This window comes from Enhydra lutris, unplaced genomic scaffold (genome assembly GCF_002288905.1).
Source record: "Enhydra lutris kenyoni isolate GAN:26980312 unplaced genomic scaffold, ASM228890v2 scaffoldscaffold29, whole genome shotgun sequence".
In the NCBI taxonomy this organism is placed as follows: Eukaryota; Metazoa; Chordata; class Mammalia; order Carnivora; family Mustelidae; genus Enhydra; species Enhydra lutris.
The window spans coordinates 14527500-14548521 of record NW_019154113.1 but is presented as its reverse complement, the minus strand read 5'-3'; the positions used below and the strand labels follow the sequence as shown (position 1 = coordinate 14548521).

General features: G+C 41.2%; 1 protein-coding gene across 1 annotated transcript in view; it reads right to left on the bottom strand.

The window, feature by feature from the left end:
- The window catches only part of LOC111152678 (ATP/GTP binding protein like 1), a 438273-nt gene that overhangs the window by 118270 nt on the left and 298981 nt on the right, over positions 1-21022 (bottom strand). Inside the window, exon 18 of the mRNA XM_022511237.1 lies at positions 3862-3991. Coding sequence (XP_022366945.1) covers positions 3862-3991 — 130 coding nt within the window. The remainder of the gene's footprint in view (positions 1-3861; positions 3992-21022) is intronic.

Genomic DNA, 21022 nt, shown 5'->3' with positions numbered 1-21022 from the left:
CACATGGACTTTTGTTGCAGTTTTTACCATTTTGTACTTCTTGTTTCTTTGCAGACCCTACTCGACTTTCTAACAAAGTAACTATAGAAACCACCCCCCACCATGTGTGCAAAAAAGGACCATCTTTTTCCTTTCTGGTGATTATACACACTTGCTGTACAAGAATGGACACATGGATGACTGCCCAGATGGATGGGTGGATGGATGGGTGAATGGGTGTATGGATGAGTGGATGAACGAATGAATGGATGGGTGGATGGATGGGTGGATGAGATCAATGGCTGGATGGGTGGATGGATGGGTGAATGGGTATATGGATGGATAGATGGATGAGTGGATGAATAAGTGGATGGGTGGATAGATGGGTAGATGGGTGGACTGATGGATGGATGGATGGATGATTGGATGAATGAGTGGATGGGTGGATGAGTAGATGCATGAATGGATGGATGGATAGACGGATGGGTGGATGGGCGGATGGATGGATAGATGAAACAATATGTAAATATTGCCATACTGTCTACAAACTCAATGATCTGTCTGGTCTTCAGCAACCCCGGGCAGTATCAGGATACTTCTTTCTCTCACTATCTCACATTCTCATTGGTTCTGGGAGTTCAAATTATTCTACTCACCAACAGGCAAATGTCCGACTACCACCTACAGGTTATATCTCCTAGCCACCAGAAGTAGCTTCCTGATACTTTAGTTCCTATGAGCTAGAGGTTAGACAGAGTCAGTTAATCTATAACCACGCAGTCCAAGAGCCAATCTGGACACCATGGTTAAGTTTCTGTGTCCAGGACAGGTCTGGCTCTAGTAAGAGTGGCACTGCTTCTGCTGTCAGCAGGCGGCTGGTTAAGTACAGCCTCACAGGGAACTAAAAGGTGATGCTGAGCCCATTAGAGAGTTTTGTAACACTGTGAATAGCATTTAGTACTCAGCTGTTTCTCACCCACCTCTCAGATGCTCCCAGCAGGGAACAAGTCTGTAGCTGTCATGTTTACAGTTAATTAATGTTTATTTATATTTTTTAAACAAGGCATTCACCTGTCGTGCTTTAAAATAAATGTTCTGCTCTTCAATTAGAGGTTGTCAGAGTAGAGAAGAATCCTGTTTGTTATGGGTTGAATGTTTGTATATTTAAATGTGTATCAGGTAAGGACCTCTTTCCCTGTAATCTCTCTTCTCACAGAGGCTAAGTTTTCTTTTCTCAGAGAACACATCCTTCCCAGGCCTTGATTGTAAGATTGGTGTTCTGCTATACAGGCCATGACCTTGCCTCTAGAGGGTAGACAACATAGATTATAGTGTCTCCTTAGATGGGGTGGCAAGGATTAGCATGAAAATACTGCACACTGCACAGTGTAGAACAAGGATTTTAAAAGAGAAAGGATATTGTTACATTGTTTGTTCTCTTTGTAGTCAAGTATTGCCTCAAACCTTGCACATTGCTAAGAAAGGTCTGGCTCCTGAGAGATCACTCGAACACTCTTAGAATAGTCTTCTAGACAAGACTGTCTTTCTTTACCAGGAAGTTGGGTCATGCCGATGGTTGATGCTGACAGTATAATCTATGGTGAAGGTCTTGGGCCATAATGTGTCAGTTTGACCTCTAAAGGGGCTGGAGACGGAGTAACTAAGATCAGCCATGTGGGGTTATTACTATAACTGAGCCCCAATAAAAACCCTGGACATCAAAGCTCAGACAAACTTCCCTGGTTGGCAATACTCTCCATGTCACCACACATCACTGCTGAGTTAAGCTCTGTCCATACAGCTCCACGGGGAGCAGATGCCTAGAAACCTACCTTTGTCTCTCCTGGATTCTGCGCTATGCACTCATTACCTTTGCTGCTTTTAATCTGTATCCCTTCACCATAATAAACTATAATTATAAGCACAGCAGCTATTCTGAGTTCTGTTTGTCCTATGGAATCGGTGAACCAGAGGACAGTTTGGGGACCACAATACCCTCTCTCAGAGAGTACGTGATAAAGACAGACTGGGTTCCAGGGTGGAAAACAGGTCAGAACTGAATGCCAACTCTGCCATATACCTCCTGATGACCTCAGGAAAATCACTTGACCCCTTAGTCTTTTTGAGACTGTAGTAAGATTCTATACTAGATATTCATCTAATATTTCAATAGATATTCACTGAACGTGTCACCATTTTAATCACATAATATACGTTCAAACAGTGGTTAATGGGAGAGGTGATTGTTTGGCCCATCAGTGGGCTTCCCCACACTATTTTACGTTCCTTGGTTAGGTAAGCACTCTAAGTCTGGACAGATGCCCCCTCGATACTTTTGCAGAGAATACGTTCACAGTTTATAGCCAATAAATTATTGTTCTTAGACAGTTAACTTGGCTGCCATTCCTTCCTTCCTTATCCCAAGCTTAGGCCTCTGGTTCCAAATACAGACCTTCATCAATTGATGATGAAATTACAACCTGTTAAGTCCATCATAAATTGAAAATATCATACATTGAAAATGTATTTAATACACCTAACCTACCAAACACAGCTTAGCCTCCCCTACCCTCATGTGCTCAGGACACTTACATTAGTGTGCAGTTGGGTGAAATCATCTAACACAAGGCCTATTTTATAATAAAGTGCTGATTATCTCATCTATTTATTGAACACTAAACTGAAACTGAACAACAGAATGGCTGTACGGGTACCAAACTGTGGTACCGGTAGAGGTTGCTCATCCTCCTGATTGTGTGGCTGGCTGGGAGCTCTGGCTTGCTGCCACTGCCCAGCAGCACAAGGGAGGATCGAACCATGTGTCTCTTGCCTGGGAAAAGACCAAAGTTCAAAATATGAAATATGGTTCCTACCGAACGTGACTCAGCTTCACTCGATAGTAAAGTAAAAAAAAAAAAAAAAAAAAAAAAAAAGAAAGAAAAAGAAAAAGAAAATCCTAAGTAGGAACCATCAGTAAGTCGGGGGGTGGACTATCCGTCATGTTTTCTCTCAATTGTACAGTTGCTAAACCCGGCACATAAAAGTACCTGGGACAGTGCCAGAATCATCTCTGGAACGGAGTAAGTACTACTTGAACATGAATATGAACATCGAGAGCATTTCTTCGAAACACTACTTATTAGATACATATTCTTTGTTGACCAATAACTTAAAACCCAGAAAAATAAAGATGTAGAAAATGGGATAAAATGCAATTTTTGTACACCTCTTACCAACGGGTGTTGAACCAATGTTTTCCACTATTGTGTATTAAACTGTGTCTACCCCCTCCAAAAAATAAAAAGCATGTTGAAGGTCTATTCTTAGTTCCTGTGAATGGGACCTTATTTAGAGACAAGTCTTTGAAGAGGAAATCGAGTTCAGATGAGGCTGTACTCATTGTGGTGGGCCCTAATGAAGTCACCCCAATCCAGTGACTGCTGTCCTTACGAGAAGAGGGAAGTATGTACATAGACACGCAGACACAAACACACACACACACACACACAGGATGGCAGAGGGTTGAGACTGGCTGCCACAAGCCAAGGGATACTCGGGACTCCCAGCAATCAGCTGAAGCCAGGAATAGGCAATGGAGGGTTTTTCCTAGAGCCTTTGGAGATATCATGGCTGGCTGATGTCCTGATCTTAGATGTCTAGCTTCCAGAAAAGTGAGAGAATGTGTTTCTGTTCTGCTTCAAGATACTCAGTCTGTGGTGCTTATTATGGCAGCCCTAGGAAATGAATACATCCCCCATTAAAGCCTGTCACACATAGGTCTTTGGCTTGTATCTGGGTTTCTTTCCTTGACAGAAAGTAAGCTTCCTCGTGAAAGATGGAAGGAACCAGCCCAGAGTGTGGAGGCAGAAGGAAGTGACTCACCCTGGGACTTCGGCCAACACTGCTCAGGTAGTACAGGAGCCCTTTGGCGTGGTAGATCGTTGGCTGGAGACAAGCGCTGGGAGAGAGCCACTGTCTGTTCAAATCCTCCCCTTTCAGTGAGCATCTGTGGCTGCAGGAACAAACAAGGAGCAAATAAATACTCGTTGAGAAGAAAATAACTCGAGAAAATAGAGCTCGACAAGACAAACAAACTAATGAATTCCGCGTCCCTCTGACTTCTGCCCGATTGGCATCCATTGCAGATGTCCAGAAAGCTGCGGATCTGTCATTCAAGCTCCCGAAGTGTTGGGATTATTCCCAGGCCCCCAAAAGAAATGGAAACCATATTTGACTTGCTATTGGGTTATCGCTGTTTCAGGACAAAGTTTGGGAAATGATAGTTCCCCGTTATATGCATCTACACAGAATGAATTCCATAAATTTTTCTGGGCTCTGGGACCTTCAATTCTACAAATAATTAAGTTGAGCTCAAACTGTCATGCCGGGTACCTTATATACACTCTTTCCAGCTGGCCCAATAACTCTGCCAGGTGGATAGTTCTGTATCCCAGTGAAGAGACTGGAGCTTCAAAATGACTACATAAATGGCCCAAGATCACATAACTAATAGCTAGGCTTCACATCCAGGGCTGTTTCCCTCTGAGAAAGCATATGGCTCCTTCTCCCATCTTATCCATACAGGTGACACAGCACACTTGACATTTACCCAGAGAGCCCGAGTATCTTTTGCGAAGACATCATGACACATGAGCGGAGTCATCCATCCCCTCATTTGGGAAACGGAGACGTTCACACTGGAAAGCATCAAGTTACTTTACAAAGTTGACGCAGCTGGTTAGGAGAGCGTGGCCTGCGATTCAGGGGGAAGCCAAGATGCTGAGCTGTCAGGTCAGGTCATCCAAAAAAAAGAGATTCTCCGAGATGACCAAGTACAGCCAGCCCAAGCTCGGGGGAGGCCCCCAGCAAGCCTGCTCCGATGCTATTTACTCAGGAGAGCTAACAGGAGAGAGGCCACGAATGGAGGGGAGGCAGCCCAGCATCCCCCTCCTCCTTCCCCCATGCCAGGCCACATCTCCTGCAGCCCTAGTCCTTCCGCACATCAGGTCCTTCAGATAGGTCACAGATCCCTCAGAGCAACCCTGTCCGCTGTCCCTTTGCCAGGCCACCCTGTTCTGGTCCTGTTAGTTACACGAGCTGCCAGAGTTCCCCTTAATCAGAGATTCTCATAAACCACTTTGGGCGGGGTTTTACTGTTACTTAGTTATTTTTACCTCTCTTTCCTTGGACTGGGAGCCTCCTGGGGGCCGGAACAGTGCTTTGTTACCATCAAAACCCTAATATAGTAACTACCAGAATCAGTATTCAGTAAATAATTTCGAAGGAATAAATGTACTAGCATTTAAGTATAGAACCAGATACGTTTTCTGTAGGTTTTTTTTTTTTTTTAATCACTATTTTCAATAAATCGTGGAGGTGGAAGGAAAAAGGTTCAGCCTCCTTCTTTCACCACTTTCTCATCTTCGTGTTTCTGAAATTATCTTTAAATATTAGTTCTTGGTGCTTGTCAGCCTCCCCTTACAGATCGCTAGAAACTAAAAATCTTTAGATTAATCATTTATCCCGATCTCACCATTAAAATATTTTGACTTGAGAAATAGGTTTTCTCACCTTCTTCTGTGATTTTTTTGTCCTTTTCTTGCTATTTTTTTTCTCCCTTCTTTTTAATAGCAATGACATCAAGAAATGGGGTTCATCTGTTCTGCCTGGCGACCAGGGATGGAGGTAAAACATAAAGGAGATCTTGAACAGTGATAGCAGCAGAAAGAAGCAGACATCCCAGACTTGGTCCTGAGAGTATTTGCTGTGTTTAAATGAATTTCTTTTCTCAAATCAAGGTACTCGCAGGCACAACATCCCTGAGCCCCGGGACACAAACCGCTCTGTGATTCTCCTTGCCTTGACCTGGTTTCTCATCAACACTGGGGATTTGTGTTTTTTCTTGGTAACATCAAAAGTGATGAAATCAGTAAGACCCTTTAAAAGCACTTCCATCTGTATAAATGAAAATGCAGGCAATGTATATATCCAGTAGCCATCAATTCCATGTCAACTCTCTCTTGCCATGTGCTCCTTGGAGAACAAGTGTGGGGACAATGTCTACATGAGCAAATGCTCATAGCAAAAGTAGAAAAAAGTAAAGCTTGTGTTGCAGTCAGAATAAGCCCTGGGTTGGCGTTAAGAGGACGACTCCCAACTCACAGTCCTATCGCTGGATATGGGATTTGGGATTCTCTTTGAGAGTCAACAGCCCCATAGGCAAAAAATATAGAAATAAAAGTAACTCGCTTCCCCGAATTATGCTGAAGATCTCCATGGGGAAATATCTACAGAACTCTATCTCTACCCGTGTCTCTCTTTAGGTCATATCCATACCTATATCCATGTGCACATCCCCATCTCTATCTAAATTTACATCTTCATCCCCATCTAGAAGGCTCAGGGATGCAGAGCAGCACGTGGACAACGTTCATTGGTTCCTCACCTCACCCTAATTTTTTTTTCATTATGAAGAATAATGAAGGAGCTCTATGCAGGTTGATTGAAAAGGATCCTCTTGGCTAGGAAACCCAAACAAGAGGCTGTGGTCCAATGACCAGCTCACTTGAGCAGACTTAGAGGTGGAAGCTATGAGACTAAAAAGAAAAGAATTCATCTAAGAAAAAAAATTCTGAGGGAGTAACAATGTAAATTTTCAATTGGACTTCAGGCTGTTAAACAGCGCAGAGGGGGCTGGTGGATGGCATCTGAGATTATCTAATTATGTGGATTTGGAGAAATGACCCATTTAAGACAGAGGAAAGCCATTAGCTTTGGGTAAATTTTGTTGTGCAGGGTATGGAGAGAGTGGTGCATTCATTCCCTTTGTACCCATAGGTTGTGTGGACTTGGAAGCCCATATGTATTTGTACTCAGGGCTCTCTGCATGGCTATGATTGGGAGAGTATCTCTGGGTCTGCCTATTGCTACAGCAGTCCCTGTATCTACGCAAGTGCAGATTATCACAATATGTACTACACGTAACTTGAGTGCTTTTCCTTTTAAAGCAAATCCATTTGCTTCCAATCTCCAAATCCATTTGGCATTTTGTGTTAATAATATCCGAGATTCATGCAGTCAGAGAAACTGCCGCTGTTCTTCCTAGAGATTTGTTTTAAGCATTTGAAGATGAAACGTACCCAATCTTATTATCTACTGTAGCATTTCTGAAATGACAGCTGCTCCCACTATGTGGAGAGAATTAGCAGATGGGCAGCTATGACTGGCTGGCAATAAATTCAGTGCCTCTAATTTCTGAAAAGGGGTCATCCCTCAAATAGAGTTTAAAGTCCTGCTTTGCTTATAAGAATAAAAGAGTGAGCATTGCTACTTTTTTCTTCATTGAAAACTGCAAACTTACAGAGGAAAAAGAAAAAAAAAAAAGAAGAAGAAGAAACACTTCTTTCTGGTTTTAACAGGTGAAGCTAATTGATCCAACAAGTCTTCCCTATTTTAAAAGCTTTAGTTTAGCTACAGTCTAGTTTAAGACAATGCTCATATGCACTGAACATGCTAGAGCTTGGGTGAAAAACCATCTGGTTTGTCCAGGAATGTTGCAGTTTTAGCCCTGAAAATGCTACCTCCCAGAGAACCCCTCAGTTCCTGGAAAACTGGAGCAGTTGGTCCCCTCAAAGCCAGATCTCAAATTCTGAAAGGTGTTTCCAAGGTAGGATGTGGGCCAAAATTTGCCCTGTTTCACGCTGACTTTGAATGTTTTAGGTGAGACATGTACCTTCCCACCAGCCTGCCTGTTTCTACCACTGACTGCTTTTATATACATGTTGGGCACCTGCTCTTCTCAGGCATTAACATCCTGTCTCCAGGAAGTCTTAAACCTGTGGTGTTTGGTAGGCCATACTTCTTCCTATGGGGGAAAAAAAGATACAAGAAAGGCCTCCGATCTCCTGAAAATATGGTCAAACACAAGCATCTCAGCTAAAGCTATTCAACAGGGAATCAGGGTGCCTGGGTGGCTCAGTAGGTTAAAGTCTCCGCCATCGGCTCAGGTCATGGTCTCAGGGTCCTGGAATTGAGCCCCGCAACAGGCTCACTGCTCAGCGGGAAGCCTGTTTCTTTGTCTCTCTCTGCCTGCCTCTCTGCCTCCTTGTGATCTCTCTCTGTCAAATAAATAAATAAAATCTTTAAAAAAATAACTAAAAAATAAATAAATAAACAGGGAATCAGTGGCAGCAGTCCTAAGAGGTCACTGATTGGGAGCATGGTACCCCAGATAAAGAATGGTCTCAAAAGTCAAACAACCGAAAGGCAAATGATGTCACTAGAATTCATTCTTTTAACATTAATTACATATTTTCCTATCTGCTAAGAATAGGGATCACCCTGGCCAGAGACGGGGAAACAAGCTATATTTAGCTAAGGGTCTGGACAAGCAGATCCTGAACAACCAGGACCCCTAATACAAAGAAAGGACCACAAGTCAGAGAGAGAAGGAGGAAAAGCAATTCTCTTCTTAAATGAGAATCTATCAAACTTCGGTCAGACATAAAATGATTCAAAAATCCCTCAACCATCCGTGACTGATAAATGGAGAGACAGGGCCCATCAGACTGAATGATCATCTCCGTGGCCCCCAGCAGAGCCAGCTCTGAAGTCTGAAGAGAAGCCACGTGTTTGAGACTTAGCAAACATCTTCACCATTCACTGCACATCCGAGTAACGGGAGGCAGCATGGGTGCAAGAGGAGAATATTTATAAATGTAAAGAGATGCATGGAAGCTTCAGGAATAAGGCAGAACAGCATGGGGCACTATCAGCCAGACACTGCACCCAGAGCTTTCTAAATAAACGCTGCTTGGCTAGAGAAAAAGGGAAAACCAACGGCAGCTTCATCTGAAGAACATGGTTGCTGTGAAGCTGTAGACAATCAGAGTTGCCAAGGACGTGTTAGCATAGGGTATTATTTTTGTCATGCGAAATGCTCAGAGTCAACAATCCAGAGAGCAGGGGAACAGAAGAGACTAAACCCAGGTGTGCCTCAACACCTCCGACACCCAGCAGTGCATCCCTAAAGGTCTGACCATCCCAGAGCCAAGGCACAGGAGAACCTGAAGTCTCTAAAAGACGGGCCAGATGAACTGACCTGGGTTCAAATGTCAACTTCTTCAAGAAGAAAGTTACGCACAGTCGACCCTTGAACCTACGTCACTCCGAATCCAAACCAGTTGGGTCTTTATGTCCTTGTTTCTCCAAGTATGGTCACCGACCTGGGAGCTTGTTAGAGATGCAGAAATTCGGGTCCCACCCCAGAATCTGCATTTTTAACAAGACCCCCCCACCCACCCCCACACCAAGGAATCTGTATGCATAATCAGTGTGAGAAGCAGTGTTTTCTACCATACCTTGAGGAAGAAAGAAAATTAACACCCACGAGGAACTCAGGTATGTTATAAAGGTCTACAATGCCCACAATTTCAGGAACCTGGAACACATGCTAGCATCTCACCAGGAGCAGCCCCAGCCCCAAAAGTCTGGATGTGCCTCCCCCCACCACTCCATTTTCCCGGGTGATGTATTACTCTCACATGATTTCTTTGCAAACCAATACAGAATTAAAATGAAAATGTGTTTTCTCTAGCTTATTTTGACAAGTCTGGTTTCATAATACCATTCAAACACCCAATGGAACAATTTAAAAGATAACAAGGTAAGGACAAGTTCAGCTGAAATCAGACCAGGGTAGGGGCACCTGTGTGGCTCAGTTGGTTAAGCTTCCAACTCTTGATTTCAGCTCAGGTCATAATCGCCGCACAAAGCAGAGTCTGCTTGAGATTCTCTCTCCCTCTCTCCTTCTGTGCCTCCCCCCACTTACTGCACATGCAAGCATGCTCCCTAAATACATAAATAGATAGATAAATAATCTTTTTTAAAATTTTTAAAAAATATGAAATCATACCAAATTAAGGGGTGGACCAGACTGGCAAACAGAGTGAGCCCCATAATAGCATTTGTCTAAATCAAGAATAGATAACCAGTTAATTCACTTACCTACACAGCATTTGATCCCATATATAAATGATTCCATAAAAATAGGTATCACTCCCACTGAAACAGTGAATACCAAGGTTGAGGTTTCTAAAGCTGTGTCTTGATATCAAGTATCTGGGAAGGATTTGTCAAACACATGCACATCAACAGCAAACCTTAGCCTCTGCCAACAGTTGTGAGACCAGCGGACCAACAATCCCTGGAATTCACCTATTACAACTGGCTTGCCTTTTGGACCCCATCACATTACTTAACAGAGGTGAGTAAGAAGGATTTCTTTAATTTCTGAGATTTAAAATCCATTAACAGTCTTTGCCAAAAGCTGTCAGAGTGGGAAATTATAAAAGAAAAAATTTTAAAAAACAAGAACTAATGATTATCTCCCTCATGTTAAAATAGAAAAAAAAAAATCCTTTGAAAAAAAAATTTAACACTCATTTCCTGACAAAGATAATCAAGAAAATAAGGATTGGGGTGCCTGGGTGGCTCAGTTGTTAAGCATCTGCCTTTGGCTCAGGTCATGATCCCGGGGTCTGGGATCGAGCCCCTCACCGGGCTTCCTGCTCAGCAGGAAGCCTGCTTCTCCCTCTCCCACTCCCTCTGCTTGTGTTTCCTCTCTCGCTGTGTTTCTCTGTCAAATAGATAAATAACACCTTTAAAAAAATAAATTAAAAAAAAGAAAAGAAGGATTGATGGACACTGATTACTTGACAAGTTAGGATAAGGTATAAAGTTATATTCAAAAGAGAAAAGTATTGTATCAAAACATATTCATTAATTCATCAAATATTTATTATCACAACATCTTCTACATGTCAGATACTACTCTTCTCCTGAGGAATACGGCAGTGAACATGCCCTACTAAGAATGTAGTCTAGGGGTTATCATCGAGGGGCAGCCCAAGGCAGACATCGGGTACATCTTGTTCTGTTCATGTCTTAGCCCCAACTCAGCATGCCCATCAGCATGTGGTAGGGAACTCGTCACCATCATCTAAGGAATAAAGGAAACCCAATTCTCCATTTTACTGCCGTCAGAATCTTTCTTCTCTGGGCAGCCAATATCTAAATTAAAACTGTGACTTTTTTTTTTTTTTCACTGTCAATTCAACAGATTTAATTATGGGATATTGATTTTTCCTATCATCTCTGTCTTGGCAGGGGCCTCTGTACTGCTGCTGTCTGCTTTGGATTAAAAGTCACTGTACTTTCCTTGTTCGGGAGAAACCTTTGATGAAAAAATTCCATGTAAAGCTCAAAACCATTACCACTGAGAAAAATAATTTTTTTTTAAATAAAATGGCTGTGGGAGTTCTAGTCTCTTTTCCTAAATGCAAGAGTTGATGAAGAAGTTTATAGCTGAGACCTCCCAAGGAAGCTCAGAAATTAGGGTTCTTTAGTGAGCCAGGAGATTAAATAACATCCCATGTTTCTCTTCCGGCATGGAAAGAATTCATAGCTCTTTACTTTTTCTCTTTTTCTACGCCTCAGAGACTTATTTCATTTTAAGGTCATTTTTCCTTATGGACCAGAAAACAGACCATGCATTTACATCTCCCTGATGAGTTCATCAAGCCAAAAGTTATCTCCAGGGAATAACAACTCCTCCCTTCCCTGCTAGCTAGGAGAAGTAGCCAGAAAGGTGATTCTCTGTTTTCTCCAGAGGATGTCAGTGTGTTTAAATCTGGTGTATAATAAAATCCAGATGAGTCTCTTGAGGCAAGGAAAACAGATGTAAAAAAATTATTTCTGCTGATTGGTCTTTATGGGTTCCTGGACCTAATTCTGACCTGGAGAGATGGGAGTGTTTCCTCCAGACAAAACACCAAGCAATTCTCAGAAGACCAGAAGGTATCTGAGAATTCACCTCAATTCTGACACTACCTAGAGATAGCATCAGATTCCACAGTCCTACAAGATACCCCCCACCCCCCATGCCCCAGGCTTCCCTGTGCTTCTGACCTACCAGCTACAGACTGGAGGTTCCAATGACTTCCTCCTTAGGCTTGATTAATTTGCTACAGGGGCTCACAGAACTCAGAGAAACACTTGCGTTTACCAGTTTATTAAGGATATGATAAAGGATAAAAATAAGACCCAGATGAAGAGATGTAGAGGGTAAGGTGTGGAGAAAGGGCACGGAGCGTCCTGGCCTTCTCCAAGGCACCGCCCTCTCTAGTCTCCACGGGCTCACTAACCTGGAGGGTCAGCTAACAGTTCTGAGGCCAGTCGGCCAACAATCCCCGGAAGTCTCTACGGAAGCTTCAAGGCAGGGTCATAATTAACTAAGTCTTTGCCCATTGCCTGATTCAACCTTCAGCCCCTTTTCCCTCCACTGAGGTCTGGGGATAAGACTCTAAGTTACAATCCTCTAATCACATGATTGGTTCTCCTGGCAACCAGTCTCGGCCACTGAGTGGGGTCCAAAAGTCACGTCCATTAACATAACAAGATACGCTATGACAAGATATAGCCTGTATCACAGGAAATTATCAGGGCTGTCGGAGCCAGGAACTCTGGACAAAAACCAAATACATACGAGAAACATATTTTGATGAACTGAATGACCAAACATGTATTTCTTATAAATCATGACTTCTTATAAGTCAGTTTCAGTAGATGGGAAACATTAACTTTATCTCCTAAAACCAATAGGATCACCAAGACCATCCTGGGTTAAAAGAAATGCGAGAGAACTATCTGGGAACACTGGAGTTCCTTTTCCTTGAAGTCCTGGCAAGAGAAAGTGGAGAAAGGAATGATAACACTTACAGTGCTGAAGAGAAAGTCAGAAAACAAATTTTATTTTAGTCTTGGCTTTGACACTTGTTACCATGCGATCTTAGGCAAGTTTCTTAATTTTGCTTGGCTCAGTCATGTTAAAAGAAAAAAAAAAAGAAGATCAGGACACATGATCTCTATCCAAGGTGATTTTCTCCTTTAAAAACCCATAATTCTAGAAAAAAACTTTCAGAAGAAAAGAGAAAGAAAGAGGGAGATACACAAGGGGGGAGGAGAAGAGGGAGGTGGGCTATACAGTTTTATTTTTTGAAACACAGATTCATAAGAAGAGAAATTGTCCAAGATTTATCACCTCATACCTGAATTGCAGCCATGGCCTCCCCACTGGCTTTCTCCTCTCCTATCTCTCATCATGTTTCTCTCCCAATTTGACATAATTCCAAAATGATATCCAAATTCTTTCAATGGCTTCCCATTACCTCAAAGAGGATGTGTAAACCACATTTGGCTGGCATTCAAGATCTACAAACTGGTCTCAGCTCACTAATCCAACTTAACCTCTTATTACCGCCCAACCGAAATCCACGGTGACAGGCAAGCCAGATTTCCTGGTTGTTCCCACAACACTTTGTGCTCGCCAACCCATTAAATCCTCTCAACTGCTCATGGAACCATGTCTTTTTTCTCTTTTTCTTAGTCTAACCCTCTTTCAGAGAACTTCCCAAGCCCTGCCTCTTCCATGAGTCTTAATTTGACTACTTCACTCCATAGCACTTACTCTACCTTCCGAAATCCCTTAGGAAAACAAAATGGTGAAAAGTTTATGGGTCTAGCCCCGGAAGTCGGACTGTTCATTCAAGTCTGGTTCTTACCCCTTACTATGTAAAGTTGGCCAAATAACTTACTTCACTAAATGTAAGACTCCTCAACATCAGGTAAGAAATGACCCTGACTCTCAATCTTTACCTGAGGATAAAATTAGTAGATAACTCACAGGGTTTTATTTCCTTTTTTCCTCAGAATTAAGTGATGTGACACATGGAAGACACTTAGCACAAAATGGTTAGTACACAGTTCCTGATCAATAAATATTTGGATTTTTAAGAGCAACTCTTCATAGCATTCATATTTGCATCACTATCAAATACTGTCCTAAGCTTTCACTTAAGTCAAGTACGTATTTACATTATAAATCGCTGGAGGAAAAACCAATTTGTATGTTTATTGAATGTGCTGCAGTCCTTAACATCACGCCCTACGTTTAATGACTCTCTATAACTACTTGTTATATAAAAGCTTAGAGACAAATTAGACCATCAATAGAGGACTTTTTTTTTTCTTTTTTGAGACTTTCAGTGTAGCATACAAGGAAAATTAAAAGAGGACAAAAAAGCTGTATTTATCACTTCATCCTCAAAAAGCTTCCGTTTCATACCTGAAGAGACAGTGTAGGCGTACATAACTATCCTATGTCACATTATTACCAGCAAGAACTTGACCCCTGGTCTTTCACCAAATTGAACATAGGTGGTTTAGAAGTCTGGAAATTTCTTTACCCAAAACACAATCTTCTAATATCTTCTTTTTGTCTCATTTGCTATTTTCATTCTCTGTTGACATACTCTGTACCATTTTCCTTTCTTTTTCTTTCTTTTTTTTTTAAGATTTATTTATTTATTTATTTGCCAGAAAGAGAGTGCGGGAGAGAAAGAGAGCAAAAGTACAAGCAGGAGGGAGCAGCAGGCAGAGGGAAAATCAGGCTCCCCACTGAGCAAGGAGCCTGATGTGGGGCTGGATCCCAGAACCCTGGGATCATGACCTGAAGGCAGACACAGATGCCTAACCAACTGAGCCACCCAGGAGTCCCTCCAAACCACTTCTTGCAGGAAAGGTCTTGTGTTGGCTTTAATCTTATCGATTCCTTGCAGCCCATTTGGATTCTTCAGCTGAACTTCTCTCTCTCTCTCTCTCTCTCTCTCTTTCTCTCTCACACACACAGACACATACACACACACAAACACACACACACACAATTCCCGGATGCTAAAAAAGAAAAAAAGCAAAGGAACTGCTTACTAGGTTTCATAACCAAAGAGGGAGTAGGACTAGCTTCTCTTTGTTTTAGAAACAAGCTCCCCCGTTCCTTTGGTCGCTCTGACCAAAACCAAATATCTTCTAGTGACCTTCCATATTCAATGCCTCCTTATTTCAGACCCTAATCCCATTTGCCAGCCAACCTCACATGCTCTGGCTTCAAAATATATACAGAAACCAAGTACAGCTCACCACCTTCGCTGTCACTGCCCTGCCACAATCGTCTCTTACCTATACCACTACAAAAGCCCAACTATTTCTGTTTTTGATCATGCCACCCCCCTTCCTCATCATCTAGTCTGCATACAACCGCCTGAGACCCTTGTGATTTCTTTTTTTTTTTTTTTTAAGGATTTTGTTTATTTATCTGACACACAGAGAGAGAGAGATCAAAAGTAGGCAGAGAGTCAGGCAGAGAGAGAGGCAGAAGCAGGCTCCCTGCTGAGCAGAGAGCCCGATGCGGGGCTCGATCCCACGACTCTGGGATCATGACCTGAGCCGAAGACAGAGGCTTAACCCACTGAGCCACCCAGGTGCCCCCCTTGTGATTTCTCTGCTCTAAACCCTCCAGTGGCTTCCAAACTCATTCTGAAGGGCACCTGCCCCAGAAGGCCTACTCTCAATTTTCACTGTGTTTTCCCCTCCTGGGGCTCAGGGGCTCCCTTCACTCAACCCACACTAGCTTCTCTGTGCTTAGGGCACACTTCACCCTCAGGGTGTTTGCATTTACTGTTCCATCTACCTGATAGTCTCTTTTCCCAGATATGCATGGCTTTTTCTCTCAGATTTGTGCACAAATATCATGCTATCAGAGATCATCTTTCTCCCCCACCCCCACAATGCCCCTCCACCCTCTGTTCTCATTTACTTCATTTTCATCACTGCATTTACCACTCTCTGCCATTCTAGTCTGTAGCCCCATCTAGTTGAGTTTGTGTTCAGTCTTCCCACTGGAGGATAGGTTCGGTGATGACATGGAACTTACAACTACTGTATCCTCAGCACTAAGAACAATTGCTGGAACATGGCAGGCACATAATTGATAGTGAATGAATAAAAGAATGAGTGAATGAATGAACGAATGAATTAAAAAAGGAATGAATTCTCCTATCTCTATTTCCTGGGAAGCATATGTGTATGGTCAGAGCACATTTAACTTTCAGAAAAGGTATGACTGAGTATGGATATAGTATGAATAGCTCCTCCCTGACATGGTCAGATCCCTATCTTTTTACTGATGAAGAAGTAAGTTCAATCCTTTCCAATGGCCTAGCTCCCTCAGAAATACTGGGTGCTTTAGCTTATCTTCACTAAGACCCAGAATAAAATCAGACAGATTTATCATTAGCAGCTTGGTTCTATTATTTTATTCAGGGAATCATCTCATCAATATGGGAAATCAAAACATCCTTCTAGCTAGGTCTTACAGACCAGAAAAAAAAATTATCTTTGATCTCCTGTGTATTTTCAACTAAAATATACACTTCAATCTAAACATATATAATATAACTTTTACATCTCTCTATCAAAGAGAGTAATTGCCGAAGTTATAGTTCACAGGAAAATTCTCCTCTATAAGATAATATCTGCTTTCCTCTTCCTTGCTCCTCCTTTAAAGTAAGAAAATCGTTCCCCCCAAAAAAAATAGGTAATGAAATGTACACATTTATTCATTCAGTGCCAATCCCTTTATCCTAAAGCTAGAAGCAATCCTTTAGACACCATTGCCCCCTTCCTTCCCCAAGATATAGATTGGGTATCCACAATTACAGGAAGGTGTTGTTTTCTCCTTTCACTCTGTCATCTGTTCTAAATTTGCATTTCACTGGTCTCTGACAAGGATAGTGCAGCAGATGGCAAATGAAATCTAATTAGTGGTACTTACAAGTTGTGTCAAGACTCTTCAATAAGGTTGTTTTGTTGAGAAGACACTGCATGAGTGTTAACTCTGTCCCCTGATTATAAGCAAAAGGAATCAGAAGCACTGGTCTTTATTATACCTAGTTCAGAGCTTGCCAAGTGGAAAGAGCCTTTTTCCCAGGAGCATTTGTCAAAAACAATCAGAGGCAATTGTTGAACATCACAGATACCTGAGGCAGTGGAGAGCGGTTGGCAAACAATGAACTAACCACAAAAAATGAAACTGAAAGTTGGGAAAGAAAAGTTTGTAAGGGGATGTGAAATGTTCTCACCTATTCCTGGGAGTATAAATGCACTGGATTACGCGCACACCTGGCCTATGTGCATGCCCATGCTCAAGAAGGACCTGAAAAGGCCCTGGGCTCTCACCTGTGATTAAACGTGAAGCTCTGCACAAGCAGGAAGTGAAAACTAAAGCAGAATATATATAAACTGCCTGACTGAGTGTCGAAGGCATGACCCCTACAGGCTCAAGTGCTCCCCAGCAGAGGCTATGGGACTCATCAGTTCCAGGCAACCAAGAAAATCTCTACCTAATAATTAAGTCGATCATGAAGCTAGCCAAGTAGAAACTTCAGTGGTACACATGACAAATAATAGAGACTTTAGAGACTTGGTTCAACAAAGTTACTAAACAAACAGCAAACTGGTAGAGGGGAAGGACCTAATTTATAGAATTGTTAACACTATGCAATTTAAAATGTCTACTTTTCAGCCAAAAAATTACTAGACATGCCAAGAAAAAAAAAAGAAAAGAAAAAAAAAGACCCATACCTAGGAAATAAAGCAGCAAACAGAAACTCCCCATGTAAGCTCAGATATTGGACTTATTGACAAAGATTTAAATCTGCTACAGTAAAAATGTTGAAGGAACAAAAGAAAACAAGGTCTGAAAAACTAAAGGAAATTATGAAAACCATGTTTCCGTGCATAGATATTATTATGAGGTAAAAATTACATGAAGGAACCATGTAGAAATTCCGGGGTTGAAAAGTACAGTAACTGAAATGACAAATTCACTAGAGGTATTCAGCAGAAGACCTGAGAAGACAAAAGAAATAGCCAATGAACACGAAGATAATTCAGTTGGGATTATCCAGTCTCAGGAACAGAAAGGGAAAAAAAAAAAAAAAACCATTAACAGTCTCAGATACCGTTAAGGACACCACCAAGTATACCAACATGCACCTAACAGGAGTCACAGAAAGAGATGAAAGAGAGGGACAAAGAAACAGAAAGAATAGTTGAAGAAATAATGACCAAAAACTTCCTGTATTTGATGGAAAGCATTAATCTACAGGTCTAAGAAAGTCATCAAACCCCAGGACAGATAACTCAGGGTGCAGTTAGACACATCATAATCAAAATGTTAAAAGACAAAAAAAAAAAAAGAAGAAGAAGAAGAAGAAGAAAGAAAGAAAAAACCAATAGATGGAGGCCTGGGTAGCTCAGCCAGTTAAGCATCTGCCCTTGGCTCAAGTCATGATCCCAGAGTCCTTGGACAGAGCCCTTTGAGCTCCCTGCTTGGTGGGGAGCCTGTTTCTCCCTCTCCCTCTGCCTGCCACTCCCCCTGTTTGTGCTCTCTCTCTATATCCATCAAATAAATAAATAAAATCTCAAAAAAAAAAAAAGAAAATCTCAATAGAGAAGTGACTAATCTTATACAGGAGATCGACAGTGAGATTAAAAACTAATTTCTCATTAGAAACATTGGAGGCCTAATGATGTACTACTATATGTTGGCTAATTGAACATAATAAAAAATTTAAAAAAAAAGAAAGAAAGAAACATTGGAGGCCGGAAGGTCATAAAATAACATATTGGAAGTATTGAAAGAATAAGACTGCCAACCGAGAATCATGTCTAGGAAAACAATCCTTTAAAAAAAGAAGGAGAGGGGCACCTGGGTGGCTCAGTAGGTTAAGCCGCTGCCTTCGGCTCAGGTCACGATCTCAGGGTCCTGGGATCGAGTCCCGTGTCAGGCTCTCTGCTCAGCGGGGAGCCTGCTTCCCTCTCTCTCTCTCTCTCTCTCTCTCTCTCTCTCTGCCTGCATCTCCATCTACTTGTGATCTCTCTCTATCAAATAAATAAATAAAATCTTTAAAAAAAATGAAGGAGAAGCCTGATGATTTACAGATCTTTACCCCTGGGGCAAATAATACATTATATGTTAATAAAAATAATTTTTTAAAAATGAAGGAGAAATTAAGAAGATTCCAGATAAACAAAAATAGAGAGTTCATTACTAACTGCTTGGTCTTACAAAAAATTCTAAAGGAAGACTTTCAGGCTGAAATGAAAGCAGATTAGACAATAATGAGAATACACATGAAAAAAATAAAGGCACTGACAAAGGTAACTACATAGGTAAATATAAAAGACAGTATAAACATTTTTATTGTAACTCTCTCCACCTGATTTAAAATCAACTGCATAAGGAGTAGTTATAAATTGTGTTGATGTATGTACAATGTATAAATGTGTAATTTGCATGACAGCACAGAGGAAGGAAGAGGAAATGAAGCTATATAAGAACATATTTTTGTAAGCTATTGCATTAATATGACCTAGATCTTTATAAATAAACACATTAATTGCAATCCCCAAGGAAAATTCTTAGAAAAGAGTTATATATAGGCATATTAATTTAAACGACATATTAAAAAATACATAATGCAAAAAGGGGCAGTACTGGAAGTATAGAAGAATAACACCAAAAAAAGGGAATAGAAATATAGGAAACAAAAAAACAAAAAAGAAATATAGGAAACAAATAACAAAATGGCAGCTATAAATCTTCCCTGATCAATAATTACATTAAAAATAAATTAATTAAACCATTCAATCTAAAGATAGAGATGTACAGAATGGATTTTTAAAATAATTTTTTAAAGATTTTATTTATTTGACAGAGAGAGACACAGCAAGAGAGGAAACACAAGCCGGAGGAGTGGGAAAGGGAGAAGCAGGCTTCCTGCCTAGTGGAGAGCCCAATGGGGGGCTCGATCCCAGGACCCTGGGATCATGACGTGAACCGAAGGCAGACTCTTAATGACTGAGCCTCCCACGTGCCCCAAGAATGGATTTTTAAAAAATAAGTGTTACAGCTATAAGCTGTCAACAAGTATATTTTGTATTCAAAGATATAATGGATTAAAAGTAAAAGGATGGAAAAAAATATACCATACAAACAGCAATTATAAGAGATTGAGGGCTATACTAGTATCAGAGAAAATAGACTTTAAGCCAAAAAGTTTTGCAAGAGGCAAAAAGGTTATTATAAAACAGTAAAGAATCAGTTCATTACGGAGTTGTAACAACCATCAACATATGTACCGGCAATGACAGCCGTAATATATGAAATCGAAACTGACAGAACCAAAGTGAGAAATAGACAATTCAAGCATAATAGTTGCAGACTTCAATTCCTCACTTTCGGTAATTAAAGGACAACTATGTAGAAGATAAACAAGAAAAGATAAGACTTGCCTAGCACTGTAAACCATTCAGACTAACACAACTACTGAACACTTAGTCCAAAAACAGAAAAATGTACATTCTTCTCTAGTGCACACAGAGTATACTCCAAGAAAATAACCATATCTGAACAATGGCTAGACCCTCAAGGTCCTGAAAACTTCACTTTCAGATTCCTTAGAGACTTACATTATCCCTAACCCCCACTAACTGAAAGGATATAATCAGTCACTCCTTAAAATCCCAGTGCCCAATCCTGTCCCTGTGCTGTATAGAAAAAGCACCTTTTGCACCAGAAAAAAAAAAAAAGTCTCAATAAATGTAAAAGATTTAAAATCACACAAGGTAATTTCTGTGATCCAAAGCAAATGAAATTAGAAATCAATAACAAAGAGAACCTTAAGAAATTCACAAATATGTGGAAAATAAACAGTGTATCACTAAATAATCAATGGGCCAAAGCAGAAATCACAAGGGAAATTAGGAAACTTTTTGAGAACATTGCAAAGACAGCACAATGTATCAAAAGTATGGGACACAGCAAAAGTAGTGCTTAGAGGAAAATATATAGTTACAAGTACCTGTATTACAAAAGACCTCAAAGCAACAACCCAACTTCCACCTTAAGAAACTAGGGGGAAGGGCCACCTGGGTGGCTCAGTGGGTTAAGCCTCTGCCTGCAGCTCACGTCATGATCTCGGGGTCCTGGAATCGAGCCTGCATCAGGCTCTCTGCTCAGCGGGGAGCCTGCTCCCCCCCCCCCGCCTGCCTCTCTGCCTACTTGTGATCTCTGTCAAATAAATAA